The sequence below is a fragment of the Oryx dammah genome, unplaced genomic scaffold (genome assembly GCF_014754425.2).
Source record: "Oryx dammah isolate SB20612 unplaced genomic scaffold, SCBI_Odam_1.1 HiC_scaffold_8, whole genome shotgun sequence".
Taxonomy (NCBI): Eukaryota; Metazoa; Chordata; class Mammalia; order Artiodactyla; family Bovidae; genus Oryx; species Oryx dammah.
The window spans coordinates 2,029,148-2,043,865 of NW_024070192.1; the positions used below are offsets into that span (position 1 = coordinate 2,029,148).

The 14,718-nt window shown below is 44.4% G+C and overlaps 1 protein-coding gene across 2 annotated transcripts in view; it reads right to left on the reverse strand.

The window, feature by feature from the left end:
- ABCA5 (ATP binding cassette subfamily A member 5) overlaps positions 1–14,718 on the reverse strand; it is a 63,473-nt gene that overhangs the window by 22,786 nt on the left and 25,969 nt on the right. For both annotated transcript variants that reach the window (XR_005721715.1, XM_040244414.1), the window contains exons 9-19: positions 14,063–14,210; positions 11,499–11,667; positions 10,103–10,161; positions 9,092–9,202; positions 7,640–7,815; positions 6,772–6,891; positions 5,661–5,799; positions 5,044–5,134; positions 4,470–4,609; positions 3,309–3,428; positions 533–734 (exon numbers count right to left, since the gene is read on the reverse strand). Coding sequence is in view for 1 of the 2 variants with exons in the window: in XM_040244414.1 (XP_040100348.1) it covers positions 533–734; positions 3,309–3,428; positions 4,470–4,609; positions 5,044–5,134; positions 5,661–5,799; positions 6,772–6,891; positions 7,640–7,815; positions 9,092–9,202; positions 10,103–10,161; positions 11,499–11,667; positions 14,063–14,210 (1,475 nt within the window). In the remaining variant the exon portion in view is untranslated. The remainder of the gene's footprint in view (positions 1–532; positions 735–3,308; positions 3,429–4,469; positions 4,610–5,043; positions 5,135–5,660; positions 5,800–6,771; positions 6,892–7,639; positions 7,816–9,091; positions 9,203–10,102; positions 10,162–11,498; positions 11,668–14,062; positions 14,211–14,718) is intronic.

The window sequence follows — 14,718 nt, forward strand, 5'->3', positions numbered from 1 at the left end:
AAGGCATATTAACATGTAAATATACAAAATAATCTTCCTTCCCATGACGGTTAAAAGGTACTCATTTGAAAAAGAAACTTCTCACCAGCTGTTTCCCACGAGAGTGCGCGATGTCGGGGCCACTCTCCCCTCGCCCCCCGCCCCCTGCGCCCACAGGCCCGTCATCTGCGTCTGGGCCTCTGCTCCTCCCCTGTGAGCAGGCTCATCCTTGCCATGTTTCAGGATTCCACAGATACGTGCTACTAGCGTTACTCGCGTTTCTTTTTCTGACTCGCTTCGCTCTGCGCACAGGCGGAAGGCTCCCCCACCTCACTAGAAGTGACTCAGTGTGTTCTTTTTTACGGCTGATTCGGGGGCTTGGAGGGAGGGGACTTGTGTATACAGAGCGCTGATTCGGGCTGCGGCACAGCAGAGACCAATACGACACTGTAAAGCCATTTTCCTCTAATTAAAAAATAAAGAAAGAAAAAGAAAGAAAAATCTTAAATCGAAAAAACCCCAGCTCCTCGGGCAGGAGAGTGCCTGTGCTTACACAGATCTCAGGGACTTGCTCTCGCGTCTCAAGTTGAGGAGGTGAAACCGGGCAATGGTAAACACCTGCTGCCTCCAGAGGCCCTTGGCGCTCACCAGAGCAGCCTTGCTTTCAGAGAGAATAAGCAAGCTCTGCTCCATCTCGTCGAAGGATTTTGATTCCAACTCTTCCTCCTGCGGCTGCTGAGAAAACACGCTGTAATCTATGTGCCGAAACAGAAGGATGGAAAGTTACGTTATGGCCCTTAGGAAGATGGAAACCTTCCCGAAGCATGTAAATTTCAAAGCAGCACATGCCTGGCGGTCAGCGACACAGGACAGAGGGGCTGTCACGGACTTCGGCTACATGATCGAAACTGAACGTGTGCACAGCTCATGACCAGGACGTGCCCTCTCTGGTATGAACCCAAGAGAACTAGGTGCAGAGGTTCACGGAAACACACGGACAAGGACATCCGTAGCTACTGCCCTATCCAGCAGCCACACGTGGGATGGAGCCCACATGTCCATCAACAGGTGAGAGCATAGAAAGCCATGAAGCTCACCTGTCACAGAGCAGTGTAAAGCCACGAAAGTGACCAAACTACTGTGGCAGCTTGATCTTACAAGCATTATATTAAGTAAAAGAAGCCAGAATATATGTAAGTAAAGGACACATTATATGGTTGATGCCAAGAGACTGACACCAGCTGAAACGTGTTGATGGGGATAAAAATCAACATACGTGATTTTCTAAAGAGTGATTCAAATTAAAAGAGGTGCAAAATAATAAAAGGAGATGAAGACTGGCTTCAGCATGAACAAGGACTTAAAGGTGCTGTAGAAAAAGCCAACAACACCTGAACAGAGTAGGGCCTCTCATCTTCATCCCCACGACACAGACATTTTCTAGAAACCGCCTCGGGTCCCCCAGGCTGTTGAGCACCACACACACGAGCGCCTTCCGCATAGCGCTGTCCCCCCCGGGATCACACCCGCTCACAACATCGCCCCGCATCCTGACGCTAGACTCCCTGTCGCCCTGCTCCCACACCTGTGTCTCTGCTCAACTCCATCCTACTGAGGAACGCCTGCACCTCTCCAGCTGTCTGAGATCTAGAGACTTCCTGTGAGCTTTCCTTCTCTAACCACAATAAAAGGAAGGCACTTACAGACACAGTGGGGGAAGGAGAGAGAGGGACGAATGGGGAGAGCAGCGTGGACGTGTATATGCTACCACGTGTAAACAGGCAGCTCGTGGAAGGTGCCGCACAGCACGGGAGGCTCGGCTCGGGGCTCTGGGGCGACCGGGAGGCTGGGCCGGGGAGGCGCGGAGGCGCACACGCGCACTCACAGCTGAGCTACCTCGTGTGCAGCGGAGGCAGACAACCCTGTAACGCAACTTTCCTCCAATTAAAAAACAAACAGGAAGACTACAGTCTGACACCATGCTCTCATCGTAAAATGACTTTCCTCCACGACCGAGAGGACCACCCCACGCCCACCCTGCTGCCGTCAACCCTCCACTCTCAGCCTCACCTTGAGCAGCACTCATCTCAGCCGCGCCGCTGACGGTACATCAAGCTCCCGACTGGCTTCCCCACTTCCAAGTTTCTCCATCTTCCAAGTTACCAAACCACCCTTTCTGTTATCACCCAATTCTCACGGGCGAGCAGCAAGAAGCCACCGCCTTCTTTCCTTAAACACCACATGGTCCTGGCTGCCCCCTCCTCTCATGAAGAAAGAAAGCGCAATAATGGTGCCTTCCCGCCAGCGCCTCCTGTCCTTCACTGCCCACGCTTGGGCGACCCCTCTACTCCGTCTAAGGGGCCGCACCCGACCCCCGGGGACATCTACACACAAGCGACAGCAGAGCGCGTGTCTTCAGCCCTAGCAGCCTCTCCCGGCTCTAAGCATGCGTGTCACAGCCCACGGGCATCTCCACGGGGATGTCTACCAAGCGTCTCAAACAACACAAATGAAATCACGCCTGGAATCCTTCTTTCCAGGAACTGGCTGTTCCCCTTTGGTCAGGAAACAGCGATTCCATTTCCAATTCTCAGGCTGAAAGCTTAGACACCTTCCTGAGACTCCGCCCTTCCCTAACCCCCGACAGGAGCCTAGAAGCAGGTCACCACCAGTGCCCCTAACATGACCCAAATCTGTTCGTATTTCCCAGTTTTCACAGCCATCCAAGTTCAAACAAGGATCAGCAGTAACAGCTTCCCAACCGCTCTTCCTGCTTCCAGACTTCCTTCACAGTCCATCCAGCATCCAACAGCCGGAACGCGCTTGTTGAAGATGCGTGTCAGCTCACGCTACCCCTGTGCCCTGGAACTCTCTGCGAGCTGCACACCACGCAGCACAGAGGCACAGGAGCACTCCTGCCGAGCTTCGGGGCTGCCCACGCCCCTCCCTGCCTCTCCCCCGAGCGCCTCGCGCCATGCTCTCCCTGGCGCTCTGGCTGCCCTTCTCTGTCGCCAAAACATCCCGCCCAGTCCTCGGTCAGCACTGCTGCGGCAGCAGCTCCCTCCACCAGGGAGACTCTGCAGTGAAACCTGCTCTCTCCTGCCTCTGGATCTCACGTGGGTACCGTCTCCGCACCTGCAGCCCCGGGCCGCGCCACTGTCTCCTTCACAGCGGCTACTGCTATCCGCAAACATCCCAGCTACTTATCTACCTGCTTACTCCTACCCTTTCTTTCCCCAAATAAACGTTCCACATGCTTACACAATCACTGTCTGGATGACTGCCTGTCTGGTTCACTGCCTAAAATGTTTTGTTAGATTTGTTTTTACCTGCTTGGTCAATTTCCGCTTCAACTTCTAGCTTTAAGAATACATCTTCCAAAGTCGTCATGGAGACACCGTAAGAAATAACACCTAAGTTTGAATGACTGTCTAGAGCAGAAAATAAGCCTAAAAGGAAAAAAATGAAAGAGCTTTGTGTAGCTAAGAATACTGTCACGAATGATTCTAAAATGTCCTTTAAAAGTAGAAAATGACTGAATTTACTGTGCTGCCACCATGGTTCCCAAACTTTCTGGTCTCAGAACCCCTTCAACATTCCTACAAATTGCTGAGGACCCCACCAAATGCTTGTTTAGGGACATGTACCTGTTATATGTGAACCATGACATAAATTAAAACTAAGGAATGTTTTACAGGCAGAATGATAGGCACAGTACACTAAGTTGACATGTACACGTCAGTTAACTAGTGATTCCTTTTCTTCAAACTAATTCAACTAACATAGACAATTTCTATCTAACTATAGGGATGTGATGGGATTTCTGTATAACTTATCTTCAGCAGTAATATCCTTATGGTTATTAAGAGATCCCTCAACAGATAAAGGAGACTGAGCTTGAGTTCCTCATCAGAATGCAGAAAATTAAGGCTACAAATAAGATAATTCAAGAGTTTACTGTATAATAATGTAATTCATTATGAAATCATGAAAACTGAAAAGGCAGTTGAGGGCTTACACAACCATATATGTGTGTGTGTTGTGTGTACATGTGTCCACATTTGTATATGCACACATTTGCACGTGTGTATGTGTCCACGTGTGTGCATGTGTGTCCACGTGTGTATGTGTCCACGTATGTGCATCTGTGTATGTATACATGTGTGTATATTTATATTCTTATTCCCAGGGGACCTACAAACAAACGGAGCAGTTTCTTTCCTGATAATGCAAGCAATTATTTACATAGGTTAACATACTAGTTAGGAATTTCTTGCATGACATTTATGAAAAAAAGAAACGCTGGCTTACAGCATTTCTGGTTTCCAAAAGTAAAATAAAGCAGAAACAGAATATTAACTCTGGGTACCTGGGAGCATGTAAACATTACACAGAAAAATAAACCAAGTGAAAAACCAAGTAAATTAAGAGAACCAGTCCCCAAGGCAGGATCTTAGTTTAGCAATCATGAAACCAGAAGTAGGGAATACCTGAAAATTTGTCCATGTCCTTGAAAGGCAAGCTGTACACAAGTTGCTGCTCATTCTGTTGTAACAAAGTGGCCGCAGGTATGTGTTGTTTAACCAGAGAAGAAAGAGATTCTGTGGCACAGTATCTGTCTATGTACATGCTGGAGAAAACCCAAAACCATGATTTCTTATGATGACTCTGAACAGCCCAAAGTAAATTCTGAGTGCTTTAAGCAGAAGTCTGTGCCACAGGGCTTCCCTGCTGGCTCAGTGGTAAGGAATCCAACTGCCAAAGCAGGAGACAGGGGTTTGATCCCTGATCCAAGAAGATCCCACACGCCTGGGAGAAACTAAGCTGTGTGTGTCACAGCTACTGCGCCCGCGCTCTGAGGCTGGGAGCCGCACCACCGAAGCCTGAGTGCCCTAGAGCCCGCTCCGCAACAGGAGAGGCCGCGGCAGTGAGAGGCCTGCACACCGCAGTGAAGAGCAGCCCCTGCTCCAGAAAACAGGGGAAGCCCGCGCAGCAGGGAGACCCTGCAGCCAAAACCCTTAGCAAACAAGTACAAATAGTTCAAAAGAAAAGAAGGAGCGATACCTCAGCCGGTAGCCAATTCCCCATTTGCTTTTGAGAAAAATTGAAGAACCAACACATTTTAACATTCCTTGTGATATGACAGCCTTCCTATCTGCAAAGAGAGATTGGCGTTTCAATTTTACCATCTGTGACAGCATTAATAACTAGTGTTTGCATTTTCTGGATTATCCTATGAGATACCAATGTTAATACGGTAAATTATCACATCAATTATCATTACGTTGTTATGACAACTTCCCACACGTCAGAACAACTGAGTGCCTCCTGAGCGATTCTGTGGGAAGGGCCCCCTGGAAGTGTGTCTGGTTCCCACACGGGGTCAGCAAAGCCTCTGCTCTCTGCTGACCCTGCCCTGCACCCTGTCCGCTTCACTGCAGTAACTCATGCTGGGAGTGGGCCTGTGTGGGGTCCTGTGAGCTTTCGTGGCAGACTACCGAAACTGGAGGGTCAGGGGTTCGCCCCCAACACAAAAACATGTGATTTTAAAAGCAGTATAATAATACCTTTTTGGTGAAGAACACACAATTTATTTACTCCTCAGAATTTAGCATTTCTATGTCTAATTCCCACTTGGCCCCAAGACCTCATCCTTTAAAAAAGCAAGTAAAAAATCTCACCAGCAAGAATGTCGGCTTCATCCATGAAGTGAGTGCTGAACACTGTCACCCGGCCCGCTTTTCTGTGTTTGAGAAGATTCCAGACAATGTGACGAGAGCACGGGTCCATCCCGGCTGTTGGCTCGTCCAACAGCAGGACCTGCATGCAAAGGGGTGGGCGAGGACAGGAAGCCTCAGGAAAATGAAGGTGTATAAAATCTATGTGGACCCTGAAAAGCCTCCCCATTTAAAGTTACCGTATTAAAATGTATTAGATCCGAGTTTTTCACTCATACGTGACTTAGATCAGTTTGGCATGTGAATCCTTTCTTTGGTTTTAATTTTAAAGACTAGTGTCTGTAATATATAAGTCATAAGTTTAACAACCAGATAAATAGACTGAGAAACAAAACACTGAAAAATAAACTGAAAAACAACACAGTGTATCGCTTTTGGCTAAACAGTTAAATTTTGCAGATGTAATGACTGTTCATTAGAGGATGATGTTCTATATTAACTCAAGGAAAGCAGTTTAAGACTATTTTTCATTTCAGAAACATGGAGGAAGAGGGACTGCCGTAAGCCGGGACGCCGGGTACCCCGGCCACAGCACTGCGGTAAACGGGGCTGGCGGGGGGGGACCTGGAAGCCTTCTGACCCAGGGCACAGCCCAGCTTCTGAGAACTGAGAACAGCACAGGCCAGACACAAACAGAAGCAAGTCAACAGAGCAGGGAGAGATACCTTTGATTCCGTCCTTATTATTAGATTATTACTATAACCGTTAACAAATGTGCAGAAAACTGCAGAGAGGAATAGAACAGTACTTGAACAGCCACCACTGACATGTAACGAATGTTGTTTTACTTCAGATCTTTTTTCAGAGAAATAAAACACTGCAGACACAAGTGAAGTCCATCTGACCCCTTCCCCTTCTGAGAGATGACTGCTGTCTTCAAGAGGTCATGTATCTTTCTGACTTCAGTTTTAAAACTTTATTATTATAATTACACCCATAATAATGTATTTTATGTATGTTTCATATACTGTGTCTATGTATCTATTTCTACAACTTGCTTTTTTATTCAAATTAATTTAAAACTATCTCATCGATAACACTATTATCTGCTCACCTTTGGGTTCCCGAGAACAGCGATTCCTAAGGACAGTTTTCTTTTTTGGCCGCCACTTAACTTTTTAGCCTGATTATCTTTGATAGCCTGCATGTCTAAATCCAGTAAGACTCTCTGCACCTGTGAAAGGCAAGTGTGAATAAATGTGGTTTAAACCTCATCATTTACTTAATTATCAACACTACTTTCTAAGTGTTCCAATTTAATATCCATCTTTAAAATGTTCTCCTGGTATAGAATTTAATTTTGACATATTGCTGCTGTTGTCTAGTCACTAAGTCTCGTCTGACTCTACAACCCCAGGGACAGGGGAGCCTGGGGGGCCACAGGCCACGGGATTCTCCGGGCAGGAACCCTGGAATGGGTTGCCATGTCCTCCTCCAGGGGATCTTCTCAACCCAGGGATGGAACCTGTGTCTCCTTCATTGGCAGGCAGGTTCTTTACTGCTGAGCCACCAGGAGAAGCCCAATTTTGACACATACCCACCAATAATTTTGAAATAACTAAAAGATTCCTGACGGGAGGGCCTGTTTTACTTCTGTGACCCCTGGCCAGTGGGGAAAAGGGGGTCAGTGCAAAGGCTCTGTGTGTATGTGTTTGTCTGGCAGGGGAAGCCGGTAGGAGTGAAAAGAAAAGAAACACCCACACAGAGAGACTGGAGTCCTCCAGCCGGAATGAGGACTTTTTTCTATGTGCTGCAACTTTTGCTCCAAGTTCCATCTGATTCTTTATGATGACTTTCTGCTCACTGGCTCAGAAGAGGTTTTTATATTTAGATTTTCAAGCATATTTTCATTACACAGGTTACTGCAAACGGTTACTAATTTATAGCGAATAAGAGTAAAGGTTTCTACACAGATAACATACTTCCTGTATGACATCATTGGCTGGTATTCCTTTGATTGATGCCAAAATGGACAAGTTTTCCTCCACCGTCAGGACATCAAAGTGTATGTCTAGCTGTGGACAAATGCCAATCATTTTCCTGGCTTCAAACATTTCATCTATTTCTGAGACTCTGTGTCCATATATGGATGCGAACCCTAAAAAGCAAAAAATATATTTACATTAAATATATTAAATATTAATACATGTGTTTTAAAGTATACTAATAATTCAGTTATTTGTATGTATTAATAACGGACATAAAATAAGAGTTAGTATACAGCTGGAAGACACAACACACCCTAATTTCTATACAAATGGGGATCTGCTTCCACTTATATTCCAGCCTCATGTATATTCCCTATAAATGGAATCTTTTCAGGGCATATTACAGAGCAGAGAGAGCAAGGGACCAGAGGTTTCACACTAAGTACAAGGGTCCACTGATGCGTGAGTTATACTGTTAACAATACTCTAGCAACCATTTCCCCTCACTTCTAAGCACTACACAGTGGCAAAGAGAACGAAGAAGTTAAAATTTACCCCTGAACAGCTGCGTGACTTTGGGAAAATCACCTGACCTAAATTCAAGCTTTCTTATCCTATAAGCTGAATATTAATACATCCCACTTTACTTAAGAACTAGTAAATCAGTGTGATAGTGTGGAAAGTTGTACCAAAAATAAATAAATCCTTACATGAATGAAAGATATTATAAAGACCATCAGAGAGTGACAAAGAGATAAGCAACAAAATAAAACTAATTTTAAGTCAAACCACTGCTGATGTGTGGCAGAGGCCGACACAAGATGGTACAGCAGTTACCCTCCAATTAAAAAAAAAAAGTTAAAAGCACATCTAAAAAGATGCAGGTTCGATACACGGAAACTCGGCCCTTTCTTCCAGTGAAATATCTACTGCCCTGCAGCTCTGTGTGGTTGTGGAAAACCCGAGCAGCTGTACTAGATTCTCACCTGCAGGGCAACCACATACAGCAATTACACATTCGAGGTATTGCTCTAAGAATTCTAAGGAGACCGTACTGACACTTGTCATTCTTTCCTTCTGAACTGACTGGTGCTCACTTAGAAATGTTCATTTTCTCAACCAAAATGTCTATAGGCCTCATTTAATTTCCAATTAATTGGTTTATCCTTCCTTGAAAATGAATAATAAACATAAACATGAGTACAATATCTGATAAAACAGGTACAAAATCAGACCATTTTTACTTAAATATGACTGAATCATCTTTATTTTCTGCTGAAGAACAAGTGTAATAAAAAGGAGAAAAAAACGAACACAGAACTTGATACCAAATCACTGACAAAAATCAATCAGTACATATTTCAAGGATAAGTAAATGACCACGGTGCCTTAGTTACTAACCCTAATAAAACAAATTAAGAGATTCTTAAGTCAGAAGACTCTTACCGTCCGAGGGTGGGCACAGCCCGCACAGAATATTCATCAGTGTGCTCTTTCCTGTCCCGCTGTGGCCAAGCAGGGCAGTGATCTGGCCCTCGTATATGTCAAACGATAAACCTAGAGCAGGGAAAAGGGCGCTCAAATGCAATCTTTATTTGCTGAGTCTTGCACAATAAGACAGATCATAATACTTGGGCAATCTTGAAATAAGTCAATAGATTTAAAGACAGAAGTTACCAGCATATTTAATAATGTAAGATTTAATATTGTAATACAATAATTCTTTCTTATAGTCAACAGTATGAACAGTAAGAAAAGGTAACACAAAATAAACTTTTATTTTTTGTTACACTGACAGAGTCAGGGGGCACAAAATATCAGGAGGGAGGTTTCTATGTACCCACTTTTGGGAACTCCCAAGGGTATTAAGAAAGCCCATGGACAGAAAGCGACTAAACAACAAAGGAAATTAAAACAAAGAGAAGAACAAAAGTTTGTTTCCAAAGGTATTTAGAGGCATGTTAAAAATATCAGCAAAAAATTAGAAGTTAACCAACAGCATTTTGTTGTTTGACTCTCTAAGTTGAGTCTGACTCTGCAACCCCATGGACTGCAGCCCACCAGGCTCCTCTGTCCATGGGATTCTCCAGGCAAGAATACTGGAGTGGGTAGCTGTTCCCTCCGCCAGGGGCTCTTCCCCACCCAGGGGTCGAACCCGAGTCTCTTATGCCTCCTGCATTGGCAGGCGGGTTCTTTACCACTAGCGCCACCTGGGAAGCCCTGTATACACAGGCATGACAATAAAATTAAAAAGGACGCAGGTTTAAGAATCGACAACTTTCCATCTTAGTAGATACTACTTTTTTCCTTTACTACTTTGACGTTGTTAACTTTTATTCTGAACATTAATCACATAGAGAGTATCTCTACAGGAAAGACGGAAAATTGTGGTAAAGGAGTTTAAATTTTCCATTTGTACCTTAATCCTACAGACTGAACAGGAGGAGAGGTACTCACTTCTCAAAGCCTCCACATTTTCACCTCTCTTTCTGTGGGTCTTCTGAATACCACTGATTCTGAAAAACACCGTTTACTCCTTTAAGTATTTAAAGCAGTCTCCAAGTGTGTTTCTTTGTGCATGATATTTTTAATCAAAGCTGTCATATTTAATGGGAATAAAGTATCTTCCCACTAGAACAATAAATCAAAGAAACCTGGCAACAATAATAAAAGTATTTTAAAGAAACTACGAGAAAAGAGTATATTACTTCTCTCCATTTTAAGTGTAATTCATTCATTTTTCATGACAAGTCAACCTCTAAAAAGAAACTGAAACATTTGACTCAAGCAATTTACAGATTTCTTATTTCATATTTGATTCTTTTCCATCTGTGATTAATACTTGTCACATCCATTAAGGGAGCTTAAAAATCAGATGCTATTTCACATCAGTATACTTTTCAAACTGTCTTGAAGTGATTCTCTCATTGCATTTTAAATGCTTTACATAATTTTTTTAAAGAATTAACCATCTTGCTCATTAGTTTAACTTTTACTCCTAAGAAGGCTGACCACCAGTCCACTGATTGCATCTTAAATACCTAGTTCTCCTTTGCATCTATATGTTTTTCTTAAGTTTAAAACACACAAACTATACTCCACTTTTTCTTTCACTTTTCTCTCTTTTCTCCTTCTTATTCTTTTTTAAATTTGGTTTTGACTGAACTAGTAAGGAATAGTTATAAATTTCTCTGGTTCTCTGAAATTATGCTGGTGTGACAAGTTAATTATGTCACAGTTTCTAGGGGTCTGTCAAATTAACAGCACAATTTAATGTCTGGCATGTCTCAGACAATGCAGCTCGAATAAAAATAGAAAACTAGCATCTATTGCTTTAATTTACATGGTTTTAGTAGCTAAGTCATGTCCAACTCCTGAGACCCATGGACTGTAGTCTACCAGGCTCCTCTGTCCATGGCATTTTCCAGGCAAACATATTGGAGTGGGTTGCCATTTCCTTCTCCAGGAGATCGTTTCAACCCAGGAATGGAACCCAGGTCTCCTGCATTGCAGGCAGATTCTTTACCAACTGAACTATGAGTAAATCCCTCTTAATTTACATAATGAAATATTAAAATGGCTTAATTTTATAAATACTAGATTTTATTACTTAAAAAATTTTCTATTCAAACGTAAAATGTCAAACCTAGCAGCAAATTCATTCTAAATGGTTACAAAGAAAATAAAAACTTAAAAGAGAATTAGCCCTTGATACTGTTTTTTAAAAATCACAAAATGTGTACCAAATGTCCTAAATACCATGCTTACATACATTTCATAAAAGACAGGATTCACACATGGCATGTCCCATGAGCAGTTCTTAAGACCTAAACTGCCAGAGATTAAATCATACCTGATGGCTTCTTTTCCTATAAATTCTGAAGAAACAGGCTCAACAATTTCACTAAAACTAACATTCCCATTCACGTTGCCCTCTGATAACTCCTTATAATTCCTTTTGCTCTTTGACCAATATGATGGCTTCAGAAAATAAAACGATGATCTCCGTAAGCCAAATTCTCCTGAAAAAAGAGAGAGAGAGAAGGAAAAAAAACACACAACTGAGTTATCCTAACAAATTATTTCTGAAAACTAGTGTTTAAATCAGAAAGGCAGTCTGTGAAACCTAAGACAACCTAAAGTTTAGACATAAATTACTAAGTCAACAGTGCGGGAAAAGTAGAAGTCTACTGACAGATAACTCTTGTGCATACAGAGTTTCAGGGTTGCTGCGAGTCCATGGAATGTAAAAGGTAAGCAGGGCACATTTTCCGCCCTAGAGACTTCCATCATTATGAGGACACGTACATATCTAATGGCTAACACGCAGCATACAATGTGAGGCATGAGTGCCAGCAAGAGTTCAGAAGGTGAAGCGTGTACGTCGGGGTATTCTGAAGGCTGGAGTCGGCATCACCTTAGTCTTTTGGGAGCAGACAGTATTCAGAAGGGCTGCTACAGCTCACAGAGAAGACTGTTTAGACGGAGGAGCGTAACAGGGCAGGACCGACACAGGAGGCGCCAGGCTGGCTGCCCACGGCACAGGCGGGCTTTCTCCCTCTCCCCAGGAACCAACATTCCCCATCCTTTCTAACACGCCCCCCGCCGATGACCACGTTTCAGAGGGAGCTGCTCCCAACTAGAGAGAGTCTAGTGGACCATATGGGCAGGCTCTGGGGACTCCTCTGCTTCAGCCACGAGCAGGCACCAACTAGAGAGAAGCGAAGGGCTTGCTGGGCACAAGTCTCCTGTCCCTCTCCCACTGGACCTGAACGAAGAAGTGCAACCCCATGCAGGCACCAGGAGACAGATCCACCAGACTCTGAGACAGGAGCAGCAACACGGAGAAGGTGGGATCCTGATGACACAGCCAAGCAAGGCAACCAACTGGGAGCCCACCCTGACTCTGGACTCTGAACGAAGAGATTGATTTCCCTCTTGTTTAAGACAATTAAACAAAGGTCCTCTGTTACATGATTAACTAAACATAATCTAACTGATACACTGGAGATGTGTTTAAATAGATAGGACTGAATGGATGGATGTTAAATGCAATAAGGAGAGGGGAGCAGTGGTACCAAGGGACCGGATGCATAAAAGCATCGACACTCGACAAGGTTCTCTTTAATTCACCAGGATGTGCTCAGCAAGGTTTCTGAGCAGGAGATCAGCTTGACTAAAGGCAATGGCAAGGTTCTTAGACAGACTTGAGGTAGGTAATTAGATGAGCACTACTGCCATGGTCTAGAACAGTGCAGCCAAACAGGACTTCACAACAGTGGATAAGACCTCGTCTGCGCTGTAACCAGTGACCAGGGGCAGCTGCTGACCCCTCAGCCGGTGCCTGCGCTGCTCCCTGGGGGCTCAGCTGGTAAAGAATCTGCCGGCACCACGGGAGACCTGGGTTCAACCCCTGTGTCAGGAAGATCCCCTGGAGGAGGGCGAATCTGCTGGCACCGTGGGAGACCTGAGTTCCATCCCTGGGTCGGGAGGATCCCCTGGAGGAGGGCATGGGTGTCCACTCCAGGATTCTGGCCTGGAGAATCCCGTGGACAGAGGAGCCTGGCGGGCTACAGTCCATGGGGTCACCAAGAGTGGGACACGACTGAGTGACTGACACAACACTCGCCCTGCTGAGGAAGGAATCGCTCATTTGTTCAATTGTAAGTAATTAAAACTTAAAAGTCACATGTGTCTTGTCATGTAAGACTGCAGATCAAGAACACAGACAAAAGGAACGAGGAACTCAAGGGGGAAAGGAAAGGGGGCAGGGGTTATTTAATAATATTCTGAACCTGCGCAGGCTTGAAGTAGGTGGAGGATAAAAGACACGGGGATGGGAGAGGTTACAAGGTTGCTCCACTGTCTCGGACCTTAGAGGGTACAATAGTGAAGCGCTTCAGCCAAAAAAAACGGACATGGGGAAGGACTGAGTTAAAAAGATCAATTAGGGATTTAAGGCTTTCAAAACAAACTGTCTCTTTTTGCCCAGTCTCCTTACATTCACTGGAAGTTAAGGTGTAAGGTACAAAATACAATTACAATTAAATTAAAAGCTGCTAACAGTGAATACGACTTAGAGTACTCAGCTAGAAAAAAAGCTAAAATTAAGTTAACTCACAGGAAGCTCAACTTGGTGCTCTGTGACAGCAGAGCGGGCTGGGATGGAGAGGAGGTGGGAGGGAGGCTCACAAGGGAGGAGACGTGTACACATGAGGCTGGTTCACGCTGATGTATGGCAGAAACCAACACTATATTGCAAAGCAATTATCCCGCACTCAAAAATAAATGAATATTTCAAAAAGAATATTTAAAAAGTCAAAAACAATAAAGCATTAATCTTGTAAGAAAAGGTAACTTTAGGTGGACAAAAACCTGAAAAATCTTTCAAGTAAAACTCAGTGACTACCTGCGTACCTGGAATGACTTGATCAAGATAAACAGCCAAGAGGGCGTAGAAAATGCTGTTAAGCAGCAGCATCGTAATGGCAATGATTAGAGGACACGGGCCTTCAGTCAAATTAGAAACTAAAGCACCTTCATCAACGTCTTCTAAATGCATGACCTGGAAAACAGAAACGTCCACCCGATAATACGAAAATGGCCAAAAATAAGCAAAAGCCACGTTATGCCCAGAGTCAAGAAACCGGGCCGCTAGGAGAGTGAACGGTCTAGCCAAATGAGCAATGTGAACTTATACAGAGAACAATAAAGCTTGACCAGAACATGAGTTACCCCGACAGCCCTGTCTGATCATGTTTTAAAGCCGTCGGTCGGCTCTCGCAGCGTGTCTTGTTAGTGCTACGGCTATCAAATGAAATGAAAGCTGACGCTAGCGAAAGGGTTTACGGTCCAGAGAAGTCACACAAGTTATCAGAGGATAAACTTATGGTCAGCACCTTACAACCCTGAAAAGGGAGAAGGGGCTATAACTAATCAACGCTGCTATTAAATTATTCACAGCAGGTGTGCTGGCAGAGCGGGAAGAAGGACAGTAGTGCTGAGGTCTCGCCCGCGTTGCAGGCCCGCCATGAAGGGACAGACTCTAACTGCACCGCAGAGGGCATCAGCAT